The following is a 22826-nucleotide window of genomic DNA, read 5'->3' on the forward strand; positions in this document are numbered from 1 at the left end:
ATATTACAAATGTGGAACAAACAATCTCCACTTAAACTCAAAAAATGAATCGTCTAGTTGCTCTCATCCTTCTCAGTCTTTTCTAACATAGCCAAACAAATGCTTGCTGAGATAGTAAAACTAGCTTAGGTGTATGAATGAGAACTGCATTTCACTTCTGCACTTGTTCATATTAATTGTAGAATATGTGCAAAACTTTTTCTCAGCAGAATAGCTTCCATTTCAGCGGTTTGTCTCAAACTCATCTCTGAACACTCTGACAAATATATTTAATGTTGTTGATACAAATGACATGCAAAAAGGTATTTGGTGTACATGTGCCATTTTAGTGGGCAGTCACTTGCAAGAAAGTCAGATACAAGACAATTTCGTGGTTCCTATTTTGTCAAATTTGATCTGCATTGAAGCAGAACTGAATAATATGGCTGGTAATGTTAACATGGCTCTTGTTAACTTGAGGCCCATGTGCTGTATTTCGCAGCATTCCTAATAAATATGATAAATAAATTATAGTAAACTGGGAGTAGTGGTAGCCTTTACAGGTGGTCTTTACAGAGGTGGGCTTTCATCACCAGGTTCAAGTCTGCATTATGAAATCAGAGTTGAAATGGGTCCCTGAACAAGGCCCTTAACCCCTTAACTGCTCCCCAGGTACTGAAACATGGCTGCCTACTACTCTATATGAAATCTGGAGATGATAAAATACAGAGACTAATTTACCACTGAGGACTAATAATGGAAAAAATTACTATTAATGATAAAATCCACAAGACATTAAAAAAGAGTTTTCCCTTTTTTTAAATATCGCTACAGCCAACCCAGCATTTTTTTTTTCATGTGGCTGACTTGCAGTTGAGTTTTTTTTTTTAAGGTTCAATTGCATCACTATTGATCATTGTTCACTGGCTGTTATTAACCCACTAATTAATAGTTTTGATTAGGTGAAGAGTTCTTCAGTGTCTCTCATTCATAGAGTCTAATGCTGTTCACTCTAACCTTTACAGTCAGGCAGTTTAAAAAAATTAGTCAAGGGTTTAAGGAGTTAAAGAGAAACTTAAATAAACTGAATGGCAGAGCTGATGGTAAATTAACTAAGCCGCCTGCTTCCTTTAGTGTGTTTGACCAACATGTCAAAAAGTTAATGACGTCTCTGCTCTGTGTTAATCTCAGTTTTAATCGCCCATTCTATCCTCATCGGCTCTTGATACTGTCAAAGAGTCAGACAGACAGGATAAAACAGAGGGCGGGAAGTTACAGAAAACAGCAACTAGAGAGCTGTGATGAGAATATATCTACAAGTAGAACAAGAGACAACCAGAAAGAAAGGAGAACAAGATAAAAGGTAGAGGAAAAGCAGCAGTTTTTTTTTTCCTGTAACTCCAGGGCAAAGCCGTTGTTCTCTTCCAGTAATTGAGCATCATTAGGAAGCAAAGCTATATGTAATCAAAGAGCCTGGCGGATCGGCATGGCCATCGAGAGGGGAGCTCTATTGATTAAACCCGCTTTTCCCAGCTCCCTACCACGCTGACATTTCTGCGTAGGGGCGTCCTGCTTGGCGCACCACACACCAACAGCTGGGGAGCAATATATGTGTGCAAGTTCATGCCTGTTGAGCCCATGTGTGTGTCTTTGTGTTTACATAACAATATGTGTATGTGAGTGAATGTGCAGGAAGTGTGCAGCAGCTTACTTTAATAGCATCAGTGTGTAGGTGTTTGTGCACGCTATTCTCACACTGTCAGCGCATCCCTCGACGTTTTTTCACCCCCATCGAATTCCATTGAAGAGCTTTTTGCAGGGAACAAAGTGCTTCTGAGCCACCACCTCCTGCTCCGTTGGGCTTATTGAGAAGCAGCATTGGTAAAAGGCCCCATGGGGTTCACATAGCAAAGCACATACACTTACAATTATAGAACTGTAGTACTAATATAAATATGCCCATAGTGTAAAGATCAAATTCAATGTCCAGTAGAAAACCCATTTTTACACGCTGTTTGATCTTTTTATGTACACAGAATGATAATCAGTTTGATTTATGTTTACACCAGAGAAATGTTTAAATTCAGTGAGGATTTTTAAAGCTGTATTGTTTGTTCAAATTGGAAACTATTTTTTAAAATGTCAGTTGTGAAATATTTAGTATATTTCTTATCTACATGCGACATTTTGTTAATAGAGTTGTGTAAGCTTTAGCTTGTAAGTGTGTGCCCATAAAAGTCTGAGAGGTAAAAGGTGGCTCAGTAGTTGTAGTAATAATAACAGTAGCCCCTAAAAAGTTTGTTTTAGTATGTGTTGTCAATAATTTTAAAATGCATGTAGCTAAAATCTGCAAAAAAGATATGCCAACTAGCATATTCATAACATTGCATTTGTCTATTTAGTTCCTACTTATATTATACTTATATATATTATTGCACACAAATACAGATAAATTCTCCAAGAATGTGCTCCTATTCACATATAATTTTTAGTTTTCTTCAGACATACAATAAAACGAGGTTGTATTTGTGAGTCAAATGAAGTCTACTGAAACTTAACCCCATGTCCCCAATCAAAAGTTTTTTTAACAGCAATCCTCTGCTCTAATAAAATCCAGATTTTTAAACAACTGCATCATCTGACAAAACTACCCTTCACATAACTTGAAGACCACATCTGTGCTGTGATTTTGTCTATTTTTACATGAACAGTGATCACCAATAGAGAACACTAGAAGTGACAGAACATCTTGAATGTTTTCTCAAACAGTCCACAGCCTTGTAACGCATCACAAGGATAACGCTGCACATGTTCAAGCAGCTCACAGGCGCTGCTGCCACTGATGGAGCAGATTGGTCGTAGACAGAGATGTTCTTTCCGCACGAGAGACAATTATTGGAGATGTTTGTCCTAAAATTTGTGTGATTTGCCGCTATTTAAGGGGAGCATAAAAGGAGGGCTAAATTTAGCAAGAAAATCATCAACGTGTCAAAACTTAAAGGCATGATGTTATTGATTTGCAATCCCCTTGCAGTACCAGTGTTGATGATGTAACTGATCAGTTCAGAGGCATGGAATTCTGCTGCTTTGGAAAATTTGATTTTTAAGTGGAACAGCTGTCAATTCCCCTCCCTGAACAAGTTAGAGGATTATGAAGATCATAAAATCATAGTAGTTGAAAGAAATAAAGCAAAAGTTATTTTCTGTGGCTACAAATTATGCAGCCAAACAAATGTTAAGTTACAGGAAGAATGAGGTTACTACAAACCATGCATGTAGGAAGTACTTATAATCTTAATTCTGTTAGCTTAATAAAGACTGGTGTAACCCATACAAGTTTTATGTCTAATAATAGTTCAGTTAAATTTGGAAGATGCATCAAGGGAATAAAAAAAAATAGTTTTATTGTAAATACATTAAAAATAAATTACTCGTAATTTTAAGGCGAGTAGCTCCCCCCATCTATTTCCTGTTCCGGTTTGCGAAGCGCTCGTAGATTTTCAGCTGCGTATGAGAAACCATCACTTTGCAACAACGGTGAGAAAGAAAAAAGTTTACCATCGGATGGAAAAGTGCCCGAAAACTTTGTGCTTGAGCTCGGATAAAGTCCTCCAACCCTTCAGTGCTGCCGAGTGATCGCCGATTTCGAAAGTGGCGAAAAGTGAGTTTAATCAGCTTCATAGCTGTAAAGTTGTTAGCCCGCGTGCTACTGTTAGCTTTAGCATCACGTTGCTAACACGTAGCAGCTACGTCGCCGGGAAGCGCGGTGTTTGAGTCAGCTCTTACTTCGTCTGAAAGAGTCTGGCGATTAGCTTGGGTGCAGCTGTGCTGAGTGTCTGAGCTCAAGTGATTTGGAGATTGGTCAGGTTTTTTTCCCCCTCCTTTTGTGTACCCCCCTCGACCTCATTGGTATATTCCTGAGCGGATATTCTGATAGTCATGATGGCGAGCCTCCCACCTGGATCAGATGGAAAGGACTACACCTCTTCTGTGATCACTGGATTTTGCTTTGTGTGACCTACAGTGCGGTAGGCCAGAACTAAGAACACTGTCACTCATCTGTGAGCACCAGCCCTAGCAGCTATTTATTTTATTGTGAAAGTTTTTGACCGACTTAGACTGACTTGGACTAGTTTTTTCTTTGACCTATTTTATTTAATTTGCTACTCTTGGGTTGGTGTGGGACAGAAAGGAAACCCTCCTTTAAGACATCTGATAGTGAACTGAACTGCGAATCCTACTCATCAGCCTGAGTTGTTTGTGAACACTGAGAACAGGCAGTGAAAGAGATTTTTTTGTGAACAGTTGGCCAAAGAACAAACAAAGAACAAAAACCCGAGTCATTAAGTGTCCACATATATTGTATTGTCTTAATTATTTGTGTTACTGTCTTTTATTGTCTTTTATATATAAAACCGGTATATGTTCAAGCATCATATTGGTACGGTGTGTTGTTTAGATAATTCCCTGCTGCTTCCCGAGAGTCGAACCGAGAATTGAAATTACTCCTTAGTCTTTGTTGTGAGCTCCATTGTCTCACAAGTGCTACATAAATTTTGGCGAGCCAGCCAGGAGGCAGCATGTGAGTGAATTTAACTGTCACACCTACTTATTTTACGCAGTTGCTGATTGTTGCACTTGAACTCAGGTACTCAGATTTTTGACGCCCTTTGAAATGGAAGTTATAGCACAGGAATCAGTCAAAATCCCTTGCTCTGTTGTGGTAAGTGGGTTAACAGAGACCGAGAGTGATGAAGAAGTTTCCACTTTCCTCCAGAAGTACGGTTCAGTTAGCCGTTTCTTTCGCATAGATGACCCAAAATCAGGTTTCCACAAGCACATGATAGTTGAGTTTACTCATGGCACTGCCATGCAGGAGTTAGAACCCATGTTGCCTCTTAAGCTTTCAAGTCCAAGCCAGCCAGAAATTACTTATGAAGTCAAGCCCTTGGCCAGTGTTTACACTCAGGAAGCCCAGGGTAAAGCCACTAAGGCTTACATGGAACAGTTGGTAGAAATAGCCAGATTGAGTGGGAAATCAGTAGAACAGATGTTAAAGGAAGAGCTCTCCACCCTGTCTCTGCCTACTGCTTCTTCTCAGGTTTGTCATGATTCCTCAGTTGAGCAGCACCCACAACCAGACCCACCTGTGCCAGGAGCTGTTTCTTCTCCTCCAGTCCCTCAGCTGGCAACACTTCCAGATTCCTCAGTCTTGAAACCTCCTGTTGATCATCCTCATTCTCAGACTGACGTAACTTTGAGTAAAAACCTGACCAATCCCAGTGTTCCACCAGCTCCTCCAGTCTTAGCTGGCGGTTTCACCCAACCGGTTATTGATGTAAATCCGCCCAGTGTTCAGCGGGTGGTGGTTGAGCACGTTGTGCGTAACAGTGAAAACTTGCCACAGTCTATTGCACCAGGAAGACTTCGTGCCTTCTCAGGAAGAAGTGTACGTCCTAATAATGAAGCTGATTATGACACATGGCGTGCTAGTGTTGAAGTCCTCATTAAAGATCCTTCAGTTTCTGATTTACACTGTGCACATCGCATACTCGATAGCCTGCTTCCTCCTGCTTCTGAGATGATTAAGCATTTAGGCCCACATGCTAGTCCATCTACATACCTCAAGCTGCTTGACTCTGCTTACGGCGCGGTTGAGGATGGAGATGAGCTGTATGCAAGGTTCATGAATACACTTCAGAACGAAGGAGAGAAGCCTTCTGCTTTCCTGCAGAGATTATATACAGCCTTGAGCACAACCATGAGACGAGGTGGTGTGCCCTCTCAAGATTTTGATCAGCAGCTTTTGAAACAGTTCTGTCGTGGTTGCTGGGAGAATGCTCTGATCGTAGACCTCCAACTTGAACAGAGAAAGGAGAACCCCCCATCCTTTGCAGAGTTGTTGCTAATGCTCAGAACAGAAGAAGATAAGCAAGCTGCAAAGCTGAGTCGTATGAAGCAGCACTTTGGCATTGCTAAATCTGCTTGTAGCAGTGGTAAGCAGCGCGTTATGTCGCATTTGCAAACAGCGCATGTTACACCAGATTCAGTTCAAACTACTGAGATGGAGAGGTTAAAGAAACAAGTTGCTGACCTCAATGCCCAGCTCAGTAGGATGGCATCTGAGAGTCAAGGACAGAAGCCACAAAGAAAACAGAAGACAAAATCTCTTGCTTCTAACGCTAAAGTTGAAGCTCGCTTTGAAAAAAGAAACCAGGCAAGTAAACCAAACCCTCCTGTTAAAGGGAGCACCAAACCACGGCCGTGGTATTGTTTCCAGTGTGGGGAGGATGGTCATGTTGCTTCAGTTTGTGATAATGCCCCAAATCCATCCCTTGTGGCGGCTAAGAAGAAGCAACTTAGAGAGAAACAGGCTGCATGGGAAGCCTCTACTGACCTTGAAAGTGAGTCACATTTAAACTGACACCCACTCCTGTAGAGGGACATATGGGAGTGAAGCTCAGTGAATCAGGTCCCAACTTAGGAAAATCTGTCCTTAAGAACACCAAAGTGAAAGCGGCTCAGATCCCTAAGGGGCTCGTTGGAGCCAAGACCACAGCTCAGGTGGTAATTGCTGGAAACCAAACTAACTGTCTTTTGGACACAGGGTCACAGGTGACTACTGTACCACAGTCCTTTTACGAGCAAAAACTTTCACATTTAGTCATCCATCCCCTCGACGACCTCCTCGAGGTTGAGGGCGCAAATGGTCAGACAGTGCCTTACTTGGGGTACGTTGAACTTTCTGTCACTTTTCCCAAGGACTTTGTGGGAACTGAGATTGAGGTTAATACCTTAGCTCTAGTTATTCCCTACCTCCCTTCGGCAGGTCATGAACAGGTGCTTATTGGCACTAATACGCTTGATGTCTTGTATGCAGACTACCAGAAACTCTCCCCATTCCAGCCATTGCAACATGGTTATCGAACGGTTCTCAAAACTCTTGAGACGCGCCAGAAGAGTTCAAATGATAGTAGCCTTGGGTTTGCAAGGATGACCGGAAAGTTGTCTGCGGTTGTCCCTGCAGGACAGACAGTAGTTCTTGAGGGCTCGGTTAATATTTGTAACGCTCACCATCTAACAGATGTTCTCATTGAGCAACCAACAGCATCTTCCTTACCAAGTGGCTTGTTAGTCTCAGCTAGTTTAGTGAGCCTGCCAAGGAAGCAGCCTTGTCGGCTACCTGTAGTGCTAAAGAATGAAACCGAGCATGACATTGTCATACCCCCTAAGACTGTGCTGGCAGATGTTAATGCCATAACGAGGGTACTTCACAAAGAGCAGGTTGTTAAAGAACCAAAACTTCCTGACAGGCAAGCAAAGTCTCCCACAGACCTGAGTTTTGACTTTGGCAACTCTCCCTTATCCCCCGAGTGGAAAGAGAGAGTGACAGCCATGTTAAACTCTATGTCGGATGTGTTTTCCCGACATGATCTTGATTTTGGACATACTGATAAAGTAAAGCACTGCATCAAACTCAGTGACGAAACGCCTTTCAAACAAAGAGCACGTCCTATACATCCTAATGATGTAGATGCAGTAAGAAAGCACTTACAAGAACTTTTTGAGTCTGGGATCATTAGGGAATCAGAGTCCCCATTTGCTTCTCCCATCGTCATAGTCCGCAAAAAGAATGGCTCGGTACGTCTCTGTGTAGACTACCGGAAGCTTAATCTTCAAACTATTAAGGATGCTTATGCACTCCCAAAGCTGGAAGAAGCTTTCTCCGCCCTGGTGGGGTCAAAATGGTTTTCCGTGTTAGACCTGAAGTCGGGGTACTATCAGGTTGAAATGGACGAAGCAGACAAGCAGAAGACTGCTTTTGTTTGTCCATTAGGGTTTTGGGAATTCAATAGGATGCCCCAAGGAATTACAAATGCGCCGTCAACTTTCCAACGACTCATGGAGAGATGTGTAGGAGACATGAACCTAAAAGAGGTTTTAGTGTTCATTGACGACCTCATAATCTTCTCTTCCTCCCTGGAGGAACATGAGCAGCGTTTGAGGAAAGTTTTGCAACGACTGACTGAGTATGGTCTCAAGTTGGCGCCAGAAAAGTGCAAGTTCTTTCAGACCTCGGTAAAATACCTTGGCCATGTAGTCTCTGAAAGGGGTGTGGAAACTGATCCGCAGAAAGTTGAGGCTTTAAAAACCTGGCCTGTCCCAACCAACTTGAAAGAGCTCCAATCCTTTTTAGGATTTGCCGGGTATTATCGTAGGTTTATCCAGGGGTATTCCCATATCACCAGGCCACTAAATGAGCTAACTTCTGGTTATGCACCTTTCCGGAAAGGGAACAAGAAACCTAAGACAAACACCAGTTCAGGCTATCACCATCCAAAAGAGCCGTTTGGACAGCGATGGACCCCCCAATGCCAAGAGGCATTTGACCAAATAATTATGAGACTTACATCAGCACCCGTACTGGGTTTTGCAGACCCCCAGCTTCCGTATGTCCTTCATACGGATGCCAGTACTATTGGCTTAGGGGCTGCACTGTATCAGGTACAGGAGGGGCAGCCGAGAGTCATAGCTTTTGCGAGTCGCGGGTTGTCAAAGAGCGAGAGCAAATATCCGGCTCACAAATTAGAATTTTTGGCTCTTAAGTGGGCAGTAACCGAAAAGTTGTCAGACTATCTGTACGGTACTGATTTCACAGTAGTCACCGACAGCAACCCGCTGACTTATGTTTTAACATCAGCAAAGCTTGATGCAACAGGATACAGGTGGCTCTCCAGTCTTTCCACCTTCTCCTTTCAGCTGAAGTATAGGGCGGGTAAACAGAACTTGGATGCAGACGCATTGTCTCGCAGGCCTCATGATCCACCAGATAGCGACCATGTTTCCAGAAAAGAGAGTGAGAGACTTCGCCAGTTTGCTCTTTATCACCTCAGTGATGCAGGGTCTCCGGAGACAGTTCCTCCTCATGTGATCCAAGCTATCTGTGACCGACACACGGTCATGGTAGCTGGAGGTAGTGATGACGACCCACATACTCCCGGGCTGAGCTTGGTTGAGTCCCTAGCTCATCAGTCTTCTGCCATTCCAGTATCCTTCCAGGAAGAACTGGATGGGTCGCCTCTCATTCCATCAATGTCTGCAGACGAGCTGAGACAAAAACAGGTGGCTGATCCTGCCATAAATGCAGTAGTTGTTCAGCTAGAATCTGGTCAAAGTCCCCCTCCGAGTCTTCGAGCAGAGCTCCCTGAACTCCCTTTGCTCCTTCGTGAACTAAATCGTCTAGAGATGCAGAATGGAGTGCTTTATCGCAGACGACAAGCTGAATCCAACCTCACTTACCAATTGGTGCTCCCTGAGGAGTTGAGGTCACGTGTTCTGAGAAGCCTTCATAACGATATGGGCCACTTAGGAGTGGAGCGGACAGTGGACATGGCCAGAGCCAGATTTTATTGGCCGAAAATGCAGTCTACCATCGAAAAGATGATTAAAACCTGTGAACGATGTGTACGCAGGAAGACACCACCAGAGAGAGCCAGTCTATTAGTAAATATCAAGACCTGTAGACCTTTGGAGCTGGTTTGTATGGACTTCCTGTCCGTAGAGCCAGATAGGTCAAACACAAAGGACATATTAGTGATAACTGATCACTTTACCAAATATGCAGTGGCAATCCCAACACCCAACCAGCGAGCACGTACCGTTGCAAAGTGCCTTTGGGAAAATTTCATTGCACATTATGGTTTCCCAGAGAAACTACACAGTGATCAGGGTCCTGATTTTGAATCTAAGACTATAAAGGAGCTCTGTGAACTTGCTGGCATGAGGAAGGTGCGCACAACACCTTACCACCCAAGGGGTAACCCGGTTGAGAGGTTCAACCGTACTCTCCTTCAGATGTTGGGAACACTAGATCAGTCTGATAAGCTGCATTGGAAGGATTTTGTTAAACCGCTCGTGCACGCTTATAATTGCACAAAGAATGACACCACAGGGTTTTCCCCCTATGAGCTCATGTTTGGGAGACAACCACGACTTCCCATTGACCTGGCACTGGGACTGCCGGTTAATGCTGTCAAACATACACATTCTCAGTATGTGCGTGATTTAAAATCTCGCTTGGAGGAGAGCTATAAGATTGCTGCCTCCAATGCAGGGAAGACTGCTGACCGAAATAAGGTCAGGTTTGATAAGAGAGTGGTAGATTCAACTTTGGAAGAAGGTGATAGAGTTCTCGTTCGAAATGTGAAGCTCCGTGGCAAAAATAAGCTGGCAGATAAGTGGGAGGAAAGTATTTATACTGTCCTTAAGCGAGCCGGTGACATGCCAGTTTACACAGTTAAGCCCGAGAACAAAGAAGGACCTGTTCGAACCTTACACCGTGACCTACTCCTTCCTTGTGGGTTTTTGCCTGCAGCTCCAGAACACAAACCTGACAGAGGTCCCCCAGCTAGGAGACCCAAAACAAGGCATCGTTTAGACAGTGAGGTTGAAGAAGATGGTGATGATTCAGAGTCTGAGTCTCCGTCTAGTTGGCCATTGTCTTCTCATCCTGTGATAGACCCAGATTCTGTTGTTACTGTGGTTGAAACACACAAGTGGAGTAATCCTCTTTGTGAAGAAGTGCTGGAACCTAACCCTGAAACATTATTTGTTCCTACTGTCCCTGACACTCCTTCAGTCCAGATTCCTGTAGAGAAAGAACCTGAAGTAGCAGTGCAGGACTTACCTGATGTAGACAATCCGCCAGAAGAAGGTTTTCTACCTGCAGAGGAGATTGGCATCTTACCTGAACCAGGATCCTTGGTTAACTTGGTTCTCCCTGAAATCACTCCCCCTTCTACAGATCTAGATTCAACTAGGGAACCTCTTCCTGAAAAGGATGAGGCAGATCCAGCTGTTGCTGATGTAGAGGAGGAACATGATGGGAACACGGTGGTGACTGAGCAGCCTCAGTCCATTCAATCACGAGATGACAGATGTCATGATGTGAAACCTTCTCTTCGTCGCTCCCAGAGGAGATGTGAAAGGCCTGAGAAGCTTCAGTACTCAAAGTTGGGTAGTCCATTATTGATGGTAGTAAACTCTCTCTTCCAAGGCCTTAGTGAGGCATTGGCAAGTTCCTTAGTTCAATGACATATTGTCCCTGAATAATGTAAGCAGATGCCCAGGGACGGGCATACTGTCAAGAGGGGAGGGTGTAACCCATACAAGTTTTATGTCTAATAATAGTTCAGTTAAATTTGGAAGATGCATCAAGGGAATAAAAAAAAATAGTTTTATTGTAAATACATTAAAAATAAATTACTCGTAATTTTAAGGCGAGTAGCTCCCCCCATCTATTTCCTGTTCCGGTTTGCGAAGCGCTCGTAGATTTTCAGCTGCGTATGAGAAACCATCACTTTGCAACAACGGTGAGAAAGAAAAAAGTTTACCATCGGATGGAAAAGTGCCCGAAAACTTTGTGCTTGAGCTCGGATAAAGTCCTCCAACCCTTCAGTGCTGCCGAGTGATCGCCGATTTCGAAAGTGGCGAAAAGTGAGTTTAATCAGCTTCATAGCTGTAAAGTTGTTAGCCCGCGTGCTACTGTTAGCTTTAGCATCACGTTGCTAACACGTAGCAGCTACGTCGCCGGGAAGCGCGGTGTTTGAGTCAGCTCTTACTTCGTCTGAAAGAGTCTGGCGATTAGCTTGGGTGCAGCTGTGCTGAGTGTCTGAGCTCAAGTGATTTGGAGATTGGTCAGGTTTTTTTTCCCCCTCCTTTTGTGTACCCCCCTCGACCTCATTGGTATATTCCTGAGCGGATATTCTGATAGTCATGATGGCGAGCCTCCCACCTGGATCAGATGGAAAGGACTACACCTCTTCTGTGATCACTGGATTTTGCTTTGTGTGACCTACAGTGCGGTAGGCCAGAACTAAGAACACTGTCACTCATCTGTGAGCACCAGCCCTAGCAGCTATTTATTTTATTGTGAAAGTTTTTGACCGACTTAGACTGACTTGGACTAGTTTTTTCTTTGACCTATTTTATTTAATTTGCTACTCTTGGGTTGGTGTGGGACAGAAAGGAAACCCTCCTTTAAGACATCTGATAGTGAACTGAACTGCGAATCCTACTCATCAGCCTGAGTTGTTTGTGAACACTGAGAACAGGCAGTGAAAGAGATTTTTTTGTGAACAGTTGGCCAAAGAACAAACAAAGAACAAAAACCCGAGTCATTAAGTGTCCACATATATTGTATTGTCTTAATTATTTGTGTTACTGTCTTTTATTGTCTTTTATATATAAAACCGGTATATGTTCAAGCATCATATTGGTACGGTGTGTTGTTTAGATAATTCCCTGCTGCTTCCCGAGAGTCGAACCGAGAATTGAAATTACTCCTTAGTCTTTGTTGTGAGCTCCATTGTCTCACAAGTGCTACACTTGACTATATTAACAAATTTACTGTAATTGCGTTATCGTGACTATGTGAATAAACTTCTTTACATACATCCTTAATTCCACACAACTTGTCTGCCATTTCTTCTTCCCTTCTTTTCACTTCCAAATGGTCCCTTGACCCTCCTCTGGACTCCACTATATCTTTCATCCTTTTCCGCGTCTTTTTTCCTCTCCTTCCTTAGCCATTTCATCCCCACCTCCCTCTTTACCATGGTGGAGTTATCAGTGCAGCCCGGGTCATTAATTAGAAGTGCGAAGGCAGTGACAAGTATTACATTGTTACAAATCGGTTAATTATGCTGCATGTGAGTGTGTGTGTATGTGTGTGTATATAAAAGAAAAAAAGTTCTGGGGTGTGCAGGTGAGCACATGCTGCTACAAGGAGGAATGTGTGTAAACCAGTGGAGGAAACCAGTTATCGATCCACCTGCCTGCCTCGCAGCAGCTGAGGAAACAAGCAGACACGGGCTGATTTATGGGGTGACCACAGAAATTCTAGAAGTCAGAATGAGAAGAGAAAATAAATGCAAGACAGGGAACCTTGTGAGTGTCTAAATCTCCCCTCGGTTTGGAAATTTTCCTTGATTCAATTTCTTCAACAGAAAGTCCAGTTTGCTGATGAAAGATCCATAGAGAAAGTTCAAGTGTAGGGACAGAATAAAGGGGTCTTCATTTTACCACCTGAATGTAACACATGCACACAGATTGGGCAAAAGCCTCTACTTATACTGTGTTTGCATTTGTGGATGTGTGTGAGGGGAGGTTAAACCCAACAAAAAGCTCCACAAAAAAGGAATCCTTTGATCCATCATTTCACCTTCGCAAACCCCCTCTTGCCCTTTTTTTTGCCCCTTTCCTTCAAACCCCCTCACCCCTCGTTTGAACAGACTAACGTTTTTAACACAAGGTTCTTTCTTGTCTTGGTCAGCTTTGGCTATACAGACATACACACACACACAGACAGAAGAGCACACATACTTGCTCGGGTTTTACAAAGGTGGGTCTGTGAGTTAGGACAGCGGCGTGTTTATTTTTCCAGCGGCTAGTGCTCCCGACAGTTGCCTTTATTGTTCATTGTTGGCGGATGGATGGAGTGCGGGGGGAAGTGAAGGAGGAGGAGGCACAGGGGTGCCGATGGGCGGGTGAGTGCTACCAACAGGGAGGACAAATGGATGGGTTCTCACCTTCCCAAGTGGTCAAAGGCCAGGTCAGCAGCCACGGCTCCTCGCCTTTGCTCACTCCACTTCTCTTTTTCTTCCATCCCGTTTGTTACTCTCTTTTCCCTCTCGTCCTCCATATTTTCTCCCCTTCTCTTCCTCATCTGGTTTGACTGGTGCAGGAATGTGGTCCTGTTAAAGGTAGCAGCTGAGGAACAATGGGGGATTGTACTATTCCACGCACACACATTCAACAAAGGCATGTAGGCAAACATCAGTACATATGACCAGACATGAGCGCACACACTCGTGCTGATTGGGCCTCACTGTGCCTCCCTCTAACTACATCCTGTTGAATGATTTAGGCCTTGTGTGGAAGTGTGTGTGTGTGTCTGTGTAATAGAGCTGGTATGTCAGGATCTAAGGAGTCAAAGGTCAGGCCATGCTAAATGTGAGCAGGAGGTTGGCTGACTGCAGAGTAAACACAGACCAGACACACTCTCCTCTCTTTTGCCTTTTTCCCCCCTCTCTCTTTCTCATAAGCAAATTCACCAAAAATACAGCTTGATAGCTTCGGATCAGTCTCCAAATGTCCCCATAATTCAGCGCAAATCAAATACATTCTGATTTTAGTTCCAATTTTTGTGAGAAATGTAAATTCCCAAACCTGGCTGAGGATTGGTTTTGTTTGTGAAATGTATGAATCTGGCTCGCATTTCACATTTGCTTTTCTGCTGCTCTCCGCCACATTTTGCCTGTTTACAAATATTTCCTCAGCAAGATTTATTTTCCTTCTTTCAATAAGGCAATAAAGGCAATGATGGATGGGACTTGATTAATTGATGTTGGCTTTCTTGGCCATGGGGGACAAGTCAACATCTGGTTTTACAACTATGCAGCACACAAATGCACTTTATCCAAGCGCATCTTCCACCAACAAGCCCCCTCCTATCGTTCAAAGCCTTTAACCAGTCATATATTTAGCCAACCAACAAGCAAAGGATGGCTTTACTCTGCTTTATTGTTGGTTTCTCTCCAACATGGCTCTGACCTTTGACTTCACCCCACAATGCTTTCTGGCCTGTTGCATTCACATGCTTTTTGCATGCATTATTGTAATAAAGCACTGCTTGTAGCAAGATTTTAATTAGACTTAAAATGTTTAAAAACTGCAGTCCTGCAGCATTTAAGCTCACCTGCATCCACTTATAGTACACAAAACAGACAATGGAGGTTTAATAAATTTTTTCCTTTGGTAGGGAAGTAGTTTCACAATGTAACCTTAGCTAAGTCTTGCACTCTTCTTCAAAGTGCTACCATGTCACCTTTGACCTGTTCTCCCTCCCACTCTTTTTGTGTGTGCGCCTTTTAGGAACCCCAGACAGCCTGGCGGAGAAAGAGCGCCAGCTCATGGGCATGATTGGGCAGTTGAGCAGCCTGAGGGAGCAGCTCCTGGCGGCCCACGAAGAGCAGAAGAAGCTGGCTGCCTCGCAGATGGAGAAGCAGAGGCAGCAGATGGAGCTCGCCAAGCAGCAGCAGGACCAGGTAAAGGAGCACAGTGAATGCAAAGGGCTTCTTTTGGAGACTGCTGTTCACACATATTCCTATGCTGGCAAAATACCATCCTAAAAAGTCATTCAGTTCGGAATTACAGAAGAAAATCTTTAAGAAGCATCTTGAGAATTGGGCATGTCACTCAAGGATGAGCACTTTCAAAGACTATGTTAAAGTTATGTTTTCATTCACTATCACTGTTTTAAAAAATCTACAAAAAGGTAAAAAAAAAAAAAGATTTATTGAGCTAGGCCAATATATAGCAACAAACGCACATGATTTAGAGCAGAATTGGAAATTATACACCTTGTCTGTTATGCCAGTAACAGATACATACAATAAGAAATGAACATTATGAAACACAAACATAATAAGGAAGATCCAGTGGATTCTATCCACAAAGTAAATCCAAGTATCTAACTATGCAGATCTTCCTTTTGCTGACTTATGCAGATATTTTTATCTTGCACCTGAATATGTTGACCCAGGATGTGAGCACATTAAGTTCCTTTTACTAAATCGCCCCACTATTTTAGTTACCATAAGTTTTACATAAGATCTGCTTGAAAAGCAACAAATCAATTTTTTTTTCTTTGTCTTCTGAACCCTCTTTTTTTTTTACACACATACACAAATCTAATTAAATGTTCAGGCACTAGTTTAAACACGAAGACACCACACCGGAGTCAGTTGAGGGTAAGTGGTGTTGGAGCTGATTCTAGCAGAGACACATACACGCTTACATTTAAACACACACACTCCCAAGCTCCCAGGCGAGAGTCTGCCAGGTATTTGCATAGAGAAGGGTTTCCCTTTTTTGTTGTGCTTTTTAGCTTCTGGAGAGTATTGGTTTACAAAGACAGGCACAGAAATACAGCTGTATGGATAAATCACCTGTAACAAACACAATGCATTACAGTGCTCTCAGGTGCATCCCACAGCAGTGTGCAGAAAAGACAGAACGAGAATAGTGTAGTCTTTGCAGAAGTTACATTTTTGTCATGTAACTGGACCCATTTCATACTGAATGAGGTCAAATGAGTACAATAGAAAACTTTTAACTTAAAAGATGAGAATAGGTTAACTTAAAAGCTGTAGTTCCTGGCTGCTACCATCCCTAAACTAAAATCAGTACAGTAAATGTGTCGGTGTAACGCTGCTGAGTCCAGATGAGGCAAGCTCTTTAATATTTCATAGCAGGGCATCGACCCTCTGTCGTGCAACTGGGGCCGCAGAGACCCGCAGATGTGTCGCATCTCCCACAGGTCCTGCATACACACCACAAATGCACGCACACATGTACTGTATATACAATCTAAAAATGTGTTGCGTGCTCTGTCCTCAGATTGCCCGGCAACAGCAGCAGCTTCTGCAGCAGCAACACAAAATCAACCTCCTGCAGCAGCAAATCCAGGTGAGGCCTGCTTGTATTTGTGTGTCCAAGCGAGTGTGCTAATGTATATCTTGTTGTGCGTCTACCTATCCCAGAAAAAGGCAGTTTTGTGAATGTGATTGGTGCAGCTTTTTCTTTGCCCTTTTATCAGCGTTCAGGGCTTGAATCAACATCGACTCCTAATAGCAAACACGAAAACACACAAAAGTGTAGACAAATACTGTACACAGCTTGTGTAATCACAACTGGTCAGTCAGCTTTCATGAATCAGAAGGAATGTTTTGACACAAAAAAAGTTTTAAGTCGGTACTAACGTTTGCACATCATGCTATTGTTTTACACTTTTTAGTTTATTCTTTTTTGCCTGTGAGTAATTAGATTACCAATACTGCATCAAAATACACAGCCACAATCTTATTACCTAAATAGTTACTTTACATAATATGATCCCACCAAGTCTTCTTGGCTATTAGATATGTGGACACACATCTAAGACAAGCAGTATTGATTTGGGTCCTATTTGACTCAATTTGATTCACCTTTTCACTCATCTACTACAAAATCACATTGCAAACATGCTGCTCCATATGCACAGTAGTGTGCAAAAGTCTTAAACCACCTCATTTCTTGACACATTGCCAGAAAAATGGGAAATAGGTTTAAAAATTTATTCAAACTGTTGGATTAAACATCAGTGGAAATGCAGTATGTAAGATTAAAACAAGAGTTTGTGCAATTTTGTGTGTAAACCAGGGGTCTGCAACCTGCGGCTCCAGAGCAGCAACTGGCTCTCTGGACCATCTACAATGGCTCTTAATACATGGCTAAAAATGCTAAAAGAACTAACTAATGTTTTTAAATAAAGATATAATAAATACAGATTCTTAGCAATTTTTTTAAAACTTTCATGGAATAACTGCGTTGAATTTCCACAATGACACTAAAAGTACCAGTAATGTTTTTTTATCTATTTTTCTTCATTAGGTAGGAAACTATGGGCATTTATTTATTTACATCATTTTCCACAAATATCTACATCCCACAGAAGAAAGTCTGTTTATCCTCTTTTCTTCATTTTAAAATCTAAAATTGACAACAAAATTCCTGTAGTAGATATTTATCAAAAATTATAAATTGTCTTTTTTCAAAAGGTCTCGTAACATTTGCAGCTTTAAACAGGTTTGATTTAGCTGGGCTGAGGGAAAAATGGCTCTTGATTGTAAAGGTTGCAGACTCCTGGTCTGAAGCTATCACACATCCTCAGACTTGTATAACAATTGCTCAAGACCAATGTCAAAGATTACAAGAAAATCTGACTGCTTGGTGCACAAAATATAAAGAATAAAGGATGGCTTCTCGCTTTTGCACAGTACTTTACATTAAGCATCTAAAGAAGCCAGATGTAATACACACTACACTAAAGCAGACACATTTTACATGATGTTCTCTGGTCTTGGCATTATATGAGAAGCTTTTTTTGTATCCTCCCTTCAGAAGAAGATGCATTTTTCATTATCGTCATCTGACATCCAGGTGGAACTTCCTTAACCACTGAGTCCCCAGAAATGCAAACTTAATTTACTTTCTTTTTTTTTTTTTTTTTTTTTGGTACATCTTTGTTATGATCAAATCTCATCATGAGGAATGTAAAAAAAGAACTTTAAATAGACTAAAAAGTAAAATGGAATTGCAAAGTAATTCAACTAAATAAACTCCCTTTGAATGTGAATCTTTGTCTCCAAGCCTGAGAAAATGGGTGGTTATGTATGTAACATGTAAAAATGAAGGTATTGTACTTTTGGGTGCTACACAGAAGCCTTTATTTTGGTCCAGGTGGCTTGGAACGAATAGCCCAGGCCTTTGTAAAGGCAGATGACACTGAATTTTAAGCTGAGAAAGCCGAGCTTTGTACCATAAAGAGACACCCTGTCCAAGAAAGAACACACACACACACACATTCTCCTTCCCCCAAGAGTTTAACCATACACAGTTTGCGTGATAAGAGACCTTGTGATAGCATGTGTGTTTGTCTGTGTGAGTCCATGATTTTGGGCAAAGCAGCTGTGTTTATTTGCTTTGTGAGAGTTAAATTCTGCATTGTTCATGTTTTGTCCCTTTGACAAAAAAGAAAAGGGAGCGCATGTTTGTTTCTTAGGGTTTCTCTGTGCCTTCTTGATACGTTCATTTCTTCACGTGTGTGTGTATGAGTGTGTGTTTGCTGCAGCTGTGTGTGTTAAGCTATAAACACGTCCGCTCATGATTCACTCCCTCACGACCCCGCCGAGACAAAGCTCTCTTTTCCCATGACTTTGCAACCTTTTCCCAAACAAGCGTCTCTCCATTGAACAAGCTCAACAATAGTTTCTCACAAGCAGGGGCAGCTGTAGGCAGCCTCGTTAAGGGAGGGATGCAATCAACAGGGATTCATCCCAGGAGCTCAAAACACACACACTTTAACATATTTATTGCACACATCAGAATACATATGTATTTTGACAAACCTACAAAATATACCGCTTCATTCACTTGTGTACAAGTATCGCAAGCGGACACAGAGTACACTCGCATGGTGATCAAACACACACTCATCATCAAAGACTTGGTCGAGAAATACACTGCTTAATCATTCATGAAGAGATTGTCCGCACAATCCCACAATACAATGGCCTGCCAGAGCGAGGGCACCAGGTTCAGTGTGTTGGGGTGTGTGTGAGTGTGTTTTTGTGTCTGTATGATAAGCCCCTTGTGATTGCATTTCCCCCTAACGAGGCTGAGTTCAGCTGTCCCTCCATGTACGTGCATGTGTGTTTATGTGTGTGTGCACGTCTCGTCCTTGGCTTTGTTAGGCTCAAACCCCCAAAGGCCTGTGAAGAATGCTTTCAACCGTCCACTTGGAAGAGGTGATGAAATGAAACGAATAATCAAGCTCATGAAAAAGAGAGAAGAGTGACACACATCCTTCATGAAAAGAGGACAAATTATTTATTGTCCTCATATTCGGTTTCCTATTTTTTTCCTCATTCTGAACCCCAAATCAAGCTAGCAGTATGCATGCTAGCGCCCACTATTTAGGCCAGTGGCACTCGCGATATTGTGCTGTGCACCAAAGTTCATTTAAAGAAACAGGCAAAACAACAATGCAAGTTAATGACACACAGTATGAACAATACACAGATGTTTAGAAGTCACTGATTGGTTTTAATCTTACTCATGGTCTTCCTGAAATGATTCATGATGGAACTTTCTCGTTTCACTTTTCTAAATCTCCTAACTCTGTCTAAGCCACTTGATCTGTATTTTTTTTTTTCACCAACGTTCTGAATTTAAATTATACCTTTATCCTAACTAAACCTCTGTCCAACCTGAAACTTAAAACTTGCTCTAACACACCTAATAAGGGTTAATCTTTTACCTTTACCTTGACTAAACTCATACCTTTAAGTGTAAGGATAAATTATCTTCACACACATTCACACATATTCCAAGAGTGTAACTCCTCACTATAATTCCCAAACAGCAGCGCATGTGTATGTATATATATATATATATATATATATATATATTCACACACAGAGACCCCCTGCCAGGGGCCTTCTTGTTAGGCTTGAAGGGGTGAGCACATTTTCACCACAAGTTGACTTTACTTTCCCTCTTGTCTTGTCTCATTCTAATTAAACGACTTGTCTCTGAGGCTCCCCCCGGTGTTGCCAGGGACCACTGTTGCTGCCGCGCAGGAAAGCGCGACAGGGATGAAAGGAGCTCACCTACCGAGAGGCTCGGGGCTTACCTTGAGAGCAAGCACACATGTTCAGAAAACAGCAACGAGACACATACACACAATGTGTATCGAAACAGAGGGATGAGGGAATGCAAGTGTGTTCAGCCTAATGAATCAGAACTCACTCAACCAAAACACACACACACTCCCACAGTCAAGTGTGTGTGCCCCTGTGGCGCTACCTCTATGTGCTGTCTTTCATCTCATCAAGAATCACTGACGCTATAGGTCAGAGCCAGCAAAGCAGGCAGAGAAGAAAAAGTAAGAAAACATCAGGAAAAGAGTAAAGCCACTTGATGCTTTGACTGATTTAAGAGACACCAGAACCACCAGTAACAGTGGCTAATAAGCTCTCTATTTAGGCTTCCATACATTGGTTACTCAAACACACACACGCCCCAAAAACAATTGTTAGAGACCACGCAAAAATGTCAAAAGAGTCTGGGTTTTGGAGGAAATAGAGGTAAAACAGGAGGGGTGGTTCAACACTTTTTTCGCACAGTTTTTGTATGAACCCACAAGTGCACATATTAACCAGCATGCCTCCCTGAGACCCATTGACTCATATGGATCTCAGAGAGGCCTCCCAGGTATGCTCACATACCTGTGTGAGCATCCTAGCTTTTACAGTGACACCATCACCTGACTCCTGCCCCTACATCGACAGCAGAGTGGTCAAACAGCCACTGCCTATAGAAAATTAATGGAGTAATATTAAAAGCCAGCCATATATGTGCTTCCCTTTCTCTCCCTCTCTGCCCAAATTAATTATTGGTTCTAATGCTCGCACGTCCCCTCTTCAGCAAAAGGTCATCCAGGTCTTGCATTAATTGTCATAACATATGGTCGCTAACAGATTTTAGCTGTGGGACTCGCACTTTAGCGGGGGCTATTTTTCGCGCGCTCACATGCAAGCCATATTGTGCGACGCTGGCAGCTATTGTTCGACGCATTAACTTCATAGAGCTAATTACTCCCCAATAATAACTTTACCTTGGAGTTTTTAGCGTGCCGCGTGCCAACCAACCTGTTTCGCACCCCATATGTTAATTAGCGGCCACATCTTCATTATGCCACAGCAACGCTTTAAGTTCAAGCTGTGCCGCCTGGCGCGTGACGAACACAGCCTCAACTCACTGCCAATTATCCAACTCTTGCTCCCCTCTCCGTCTCCCTCTCTTCTTCATTCTGTTCTGTTGTTTCTTTCCTGAGAAGTCGCCTCACTAAGGTAAATCGCCAGCTTCTCTCCCCCTGTCCTTTTCTACCCTGCAAAAGTTCAAGAAAAAGTCTCCTCATACATATGTGTGATTTTTCTTTCTTCCCCCGCTCAGAGTATCTTTCTTTGTTTTCCGTTCAGTTATCACTGATTAGAGGAATTTTTCAGATGAGTTCCAGTTTTGTTTGCTGCAGGTTTCTCTCTTGGACATGGAGGAGGGGTTTGCAGATAAAAAGCAGAGCCTCTTATTCTCCATGTCAGCAGACTACAGCAGCAGCAGTGTGATGCTTTGTCTGTGTGTATTGTAGGTTTTCATGTTCGCTTTGGGCCTGATGAGAAAGAGAAGCTGAGGAGTGCATTATTCCCCAAAGCACTCGCTGTTTCAGATGTGCTCTTCCTTTATGTGGGATCTAGAGATTGGCTGATAGATCTGGTCTCACTCTTACTTTCCATCTCTGTTTCTCTCCCACTTTTCTTTTCCTTTTGTCAATTCATCTCTTTGTTTCTGATTTCGTATAGAGCTCTCCCTCTTTTTTTCCTTCTTAGTTTCAAAGTTTACATTATGATCACAAGACTAACACAGAAAGCTCAAGATTCACTTTAAGTTATTGCATTATTGTATATTCATTATGAGGAGAATTATCAGATGAAGTCATTTTGTAGATGTGAAGGAATGTAAATAAAAAGGAATACACAGATCAGGAAGACCCTGCTCCACAACCACACCGATGCTGCTCATCAGCTCAGCAGCTGTTGCTCACATATCTAACTCAACTACTTTAATAGCAACATATGGGGGGGAATGGGTCTCTATTAAGCACTTTACTGTGCATCTCTTTTTCTTATCCTTTTGTTCCTTTTTCTGCAGTCTAATCATTTTCTCCCATTGTGGAAAACTTTTACATGTTATGCAACTGTTCTTTAGGCTGATTAGTATCTGCCTATTATGTGAAGGCTCTTTGTTATGAGATCAAAAGACAAAAAAAAAAGATGGAGAGGATGCTATGACAGATTTTCTATGATAATTTTATTAGCAAAGACAAAAACAAAGCTGTGTGTGCATGCACAGTGTATTCATATTTCTTCTACCTAAACTTATCTTCCCCCTCGCCTCTGCTCCCTCCGGTACATTACAGTATTGCTAGCCAGCTCTACTCCAGCATATGTCCAATTAGGCCTGAAAGGCAAAGCAGAACTGTTCTGTCTGTGATTCGTCCCTGTGGGGGTCCTGTCCGAGCACTGCGCTGGAACGCCTCCCCCTCTGATCGAACGGCCCAGGCGGCACAACGGTTTATAGTTAACAAAAATGGTGGAGTAATTATTGTTTTCGGTTTAAGAGAAGGA

General features: G+C 42.5%; 1 protein-coding gene across 15 annotated transcripts in view; it reads left to right on the forward strand.

Moving 5' to 3' along the window:
- The window catches only part of sox5 (SRY-box transcription factor 5), a 285484-nt gene that overhangs the window by 233693 nt on the left and 28965 nt on the right, over positions 1–22826 (forward strand). For all 15 annotated transcript variants that reach the window (XM_041977282.1, XM_041977289.1, XM_041977279.1 and 12 more), the window contains 2 exons: positions 14914–15086; positions 16441–16509. In XM_041977282.1, the coding sequence (XP_041833216.1) occupies positions 14914–15086; positions 16441–16509 (242 nt within the window). The remainder of the gene's footprint in view (positions 1–14913; positions 15087–16440; positions 16510–22826) is intronic.

Source organism: Melanotaenia boesemani, chromosome 23 (genome assembly GCF_017639745.1).
Source record: "Melanotaenia boesemani isolate fMelBoe1 chromosome 23, fMelBoe1.pri, whole genome shotgun sequence".
NCBI lineage: Eukaryota > Metazoa > Chordata > Actinopteri > Atheriniformes > Melanotaeniidae > Melanotaenia > Melanotaenia boesemani.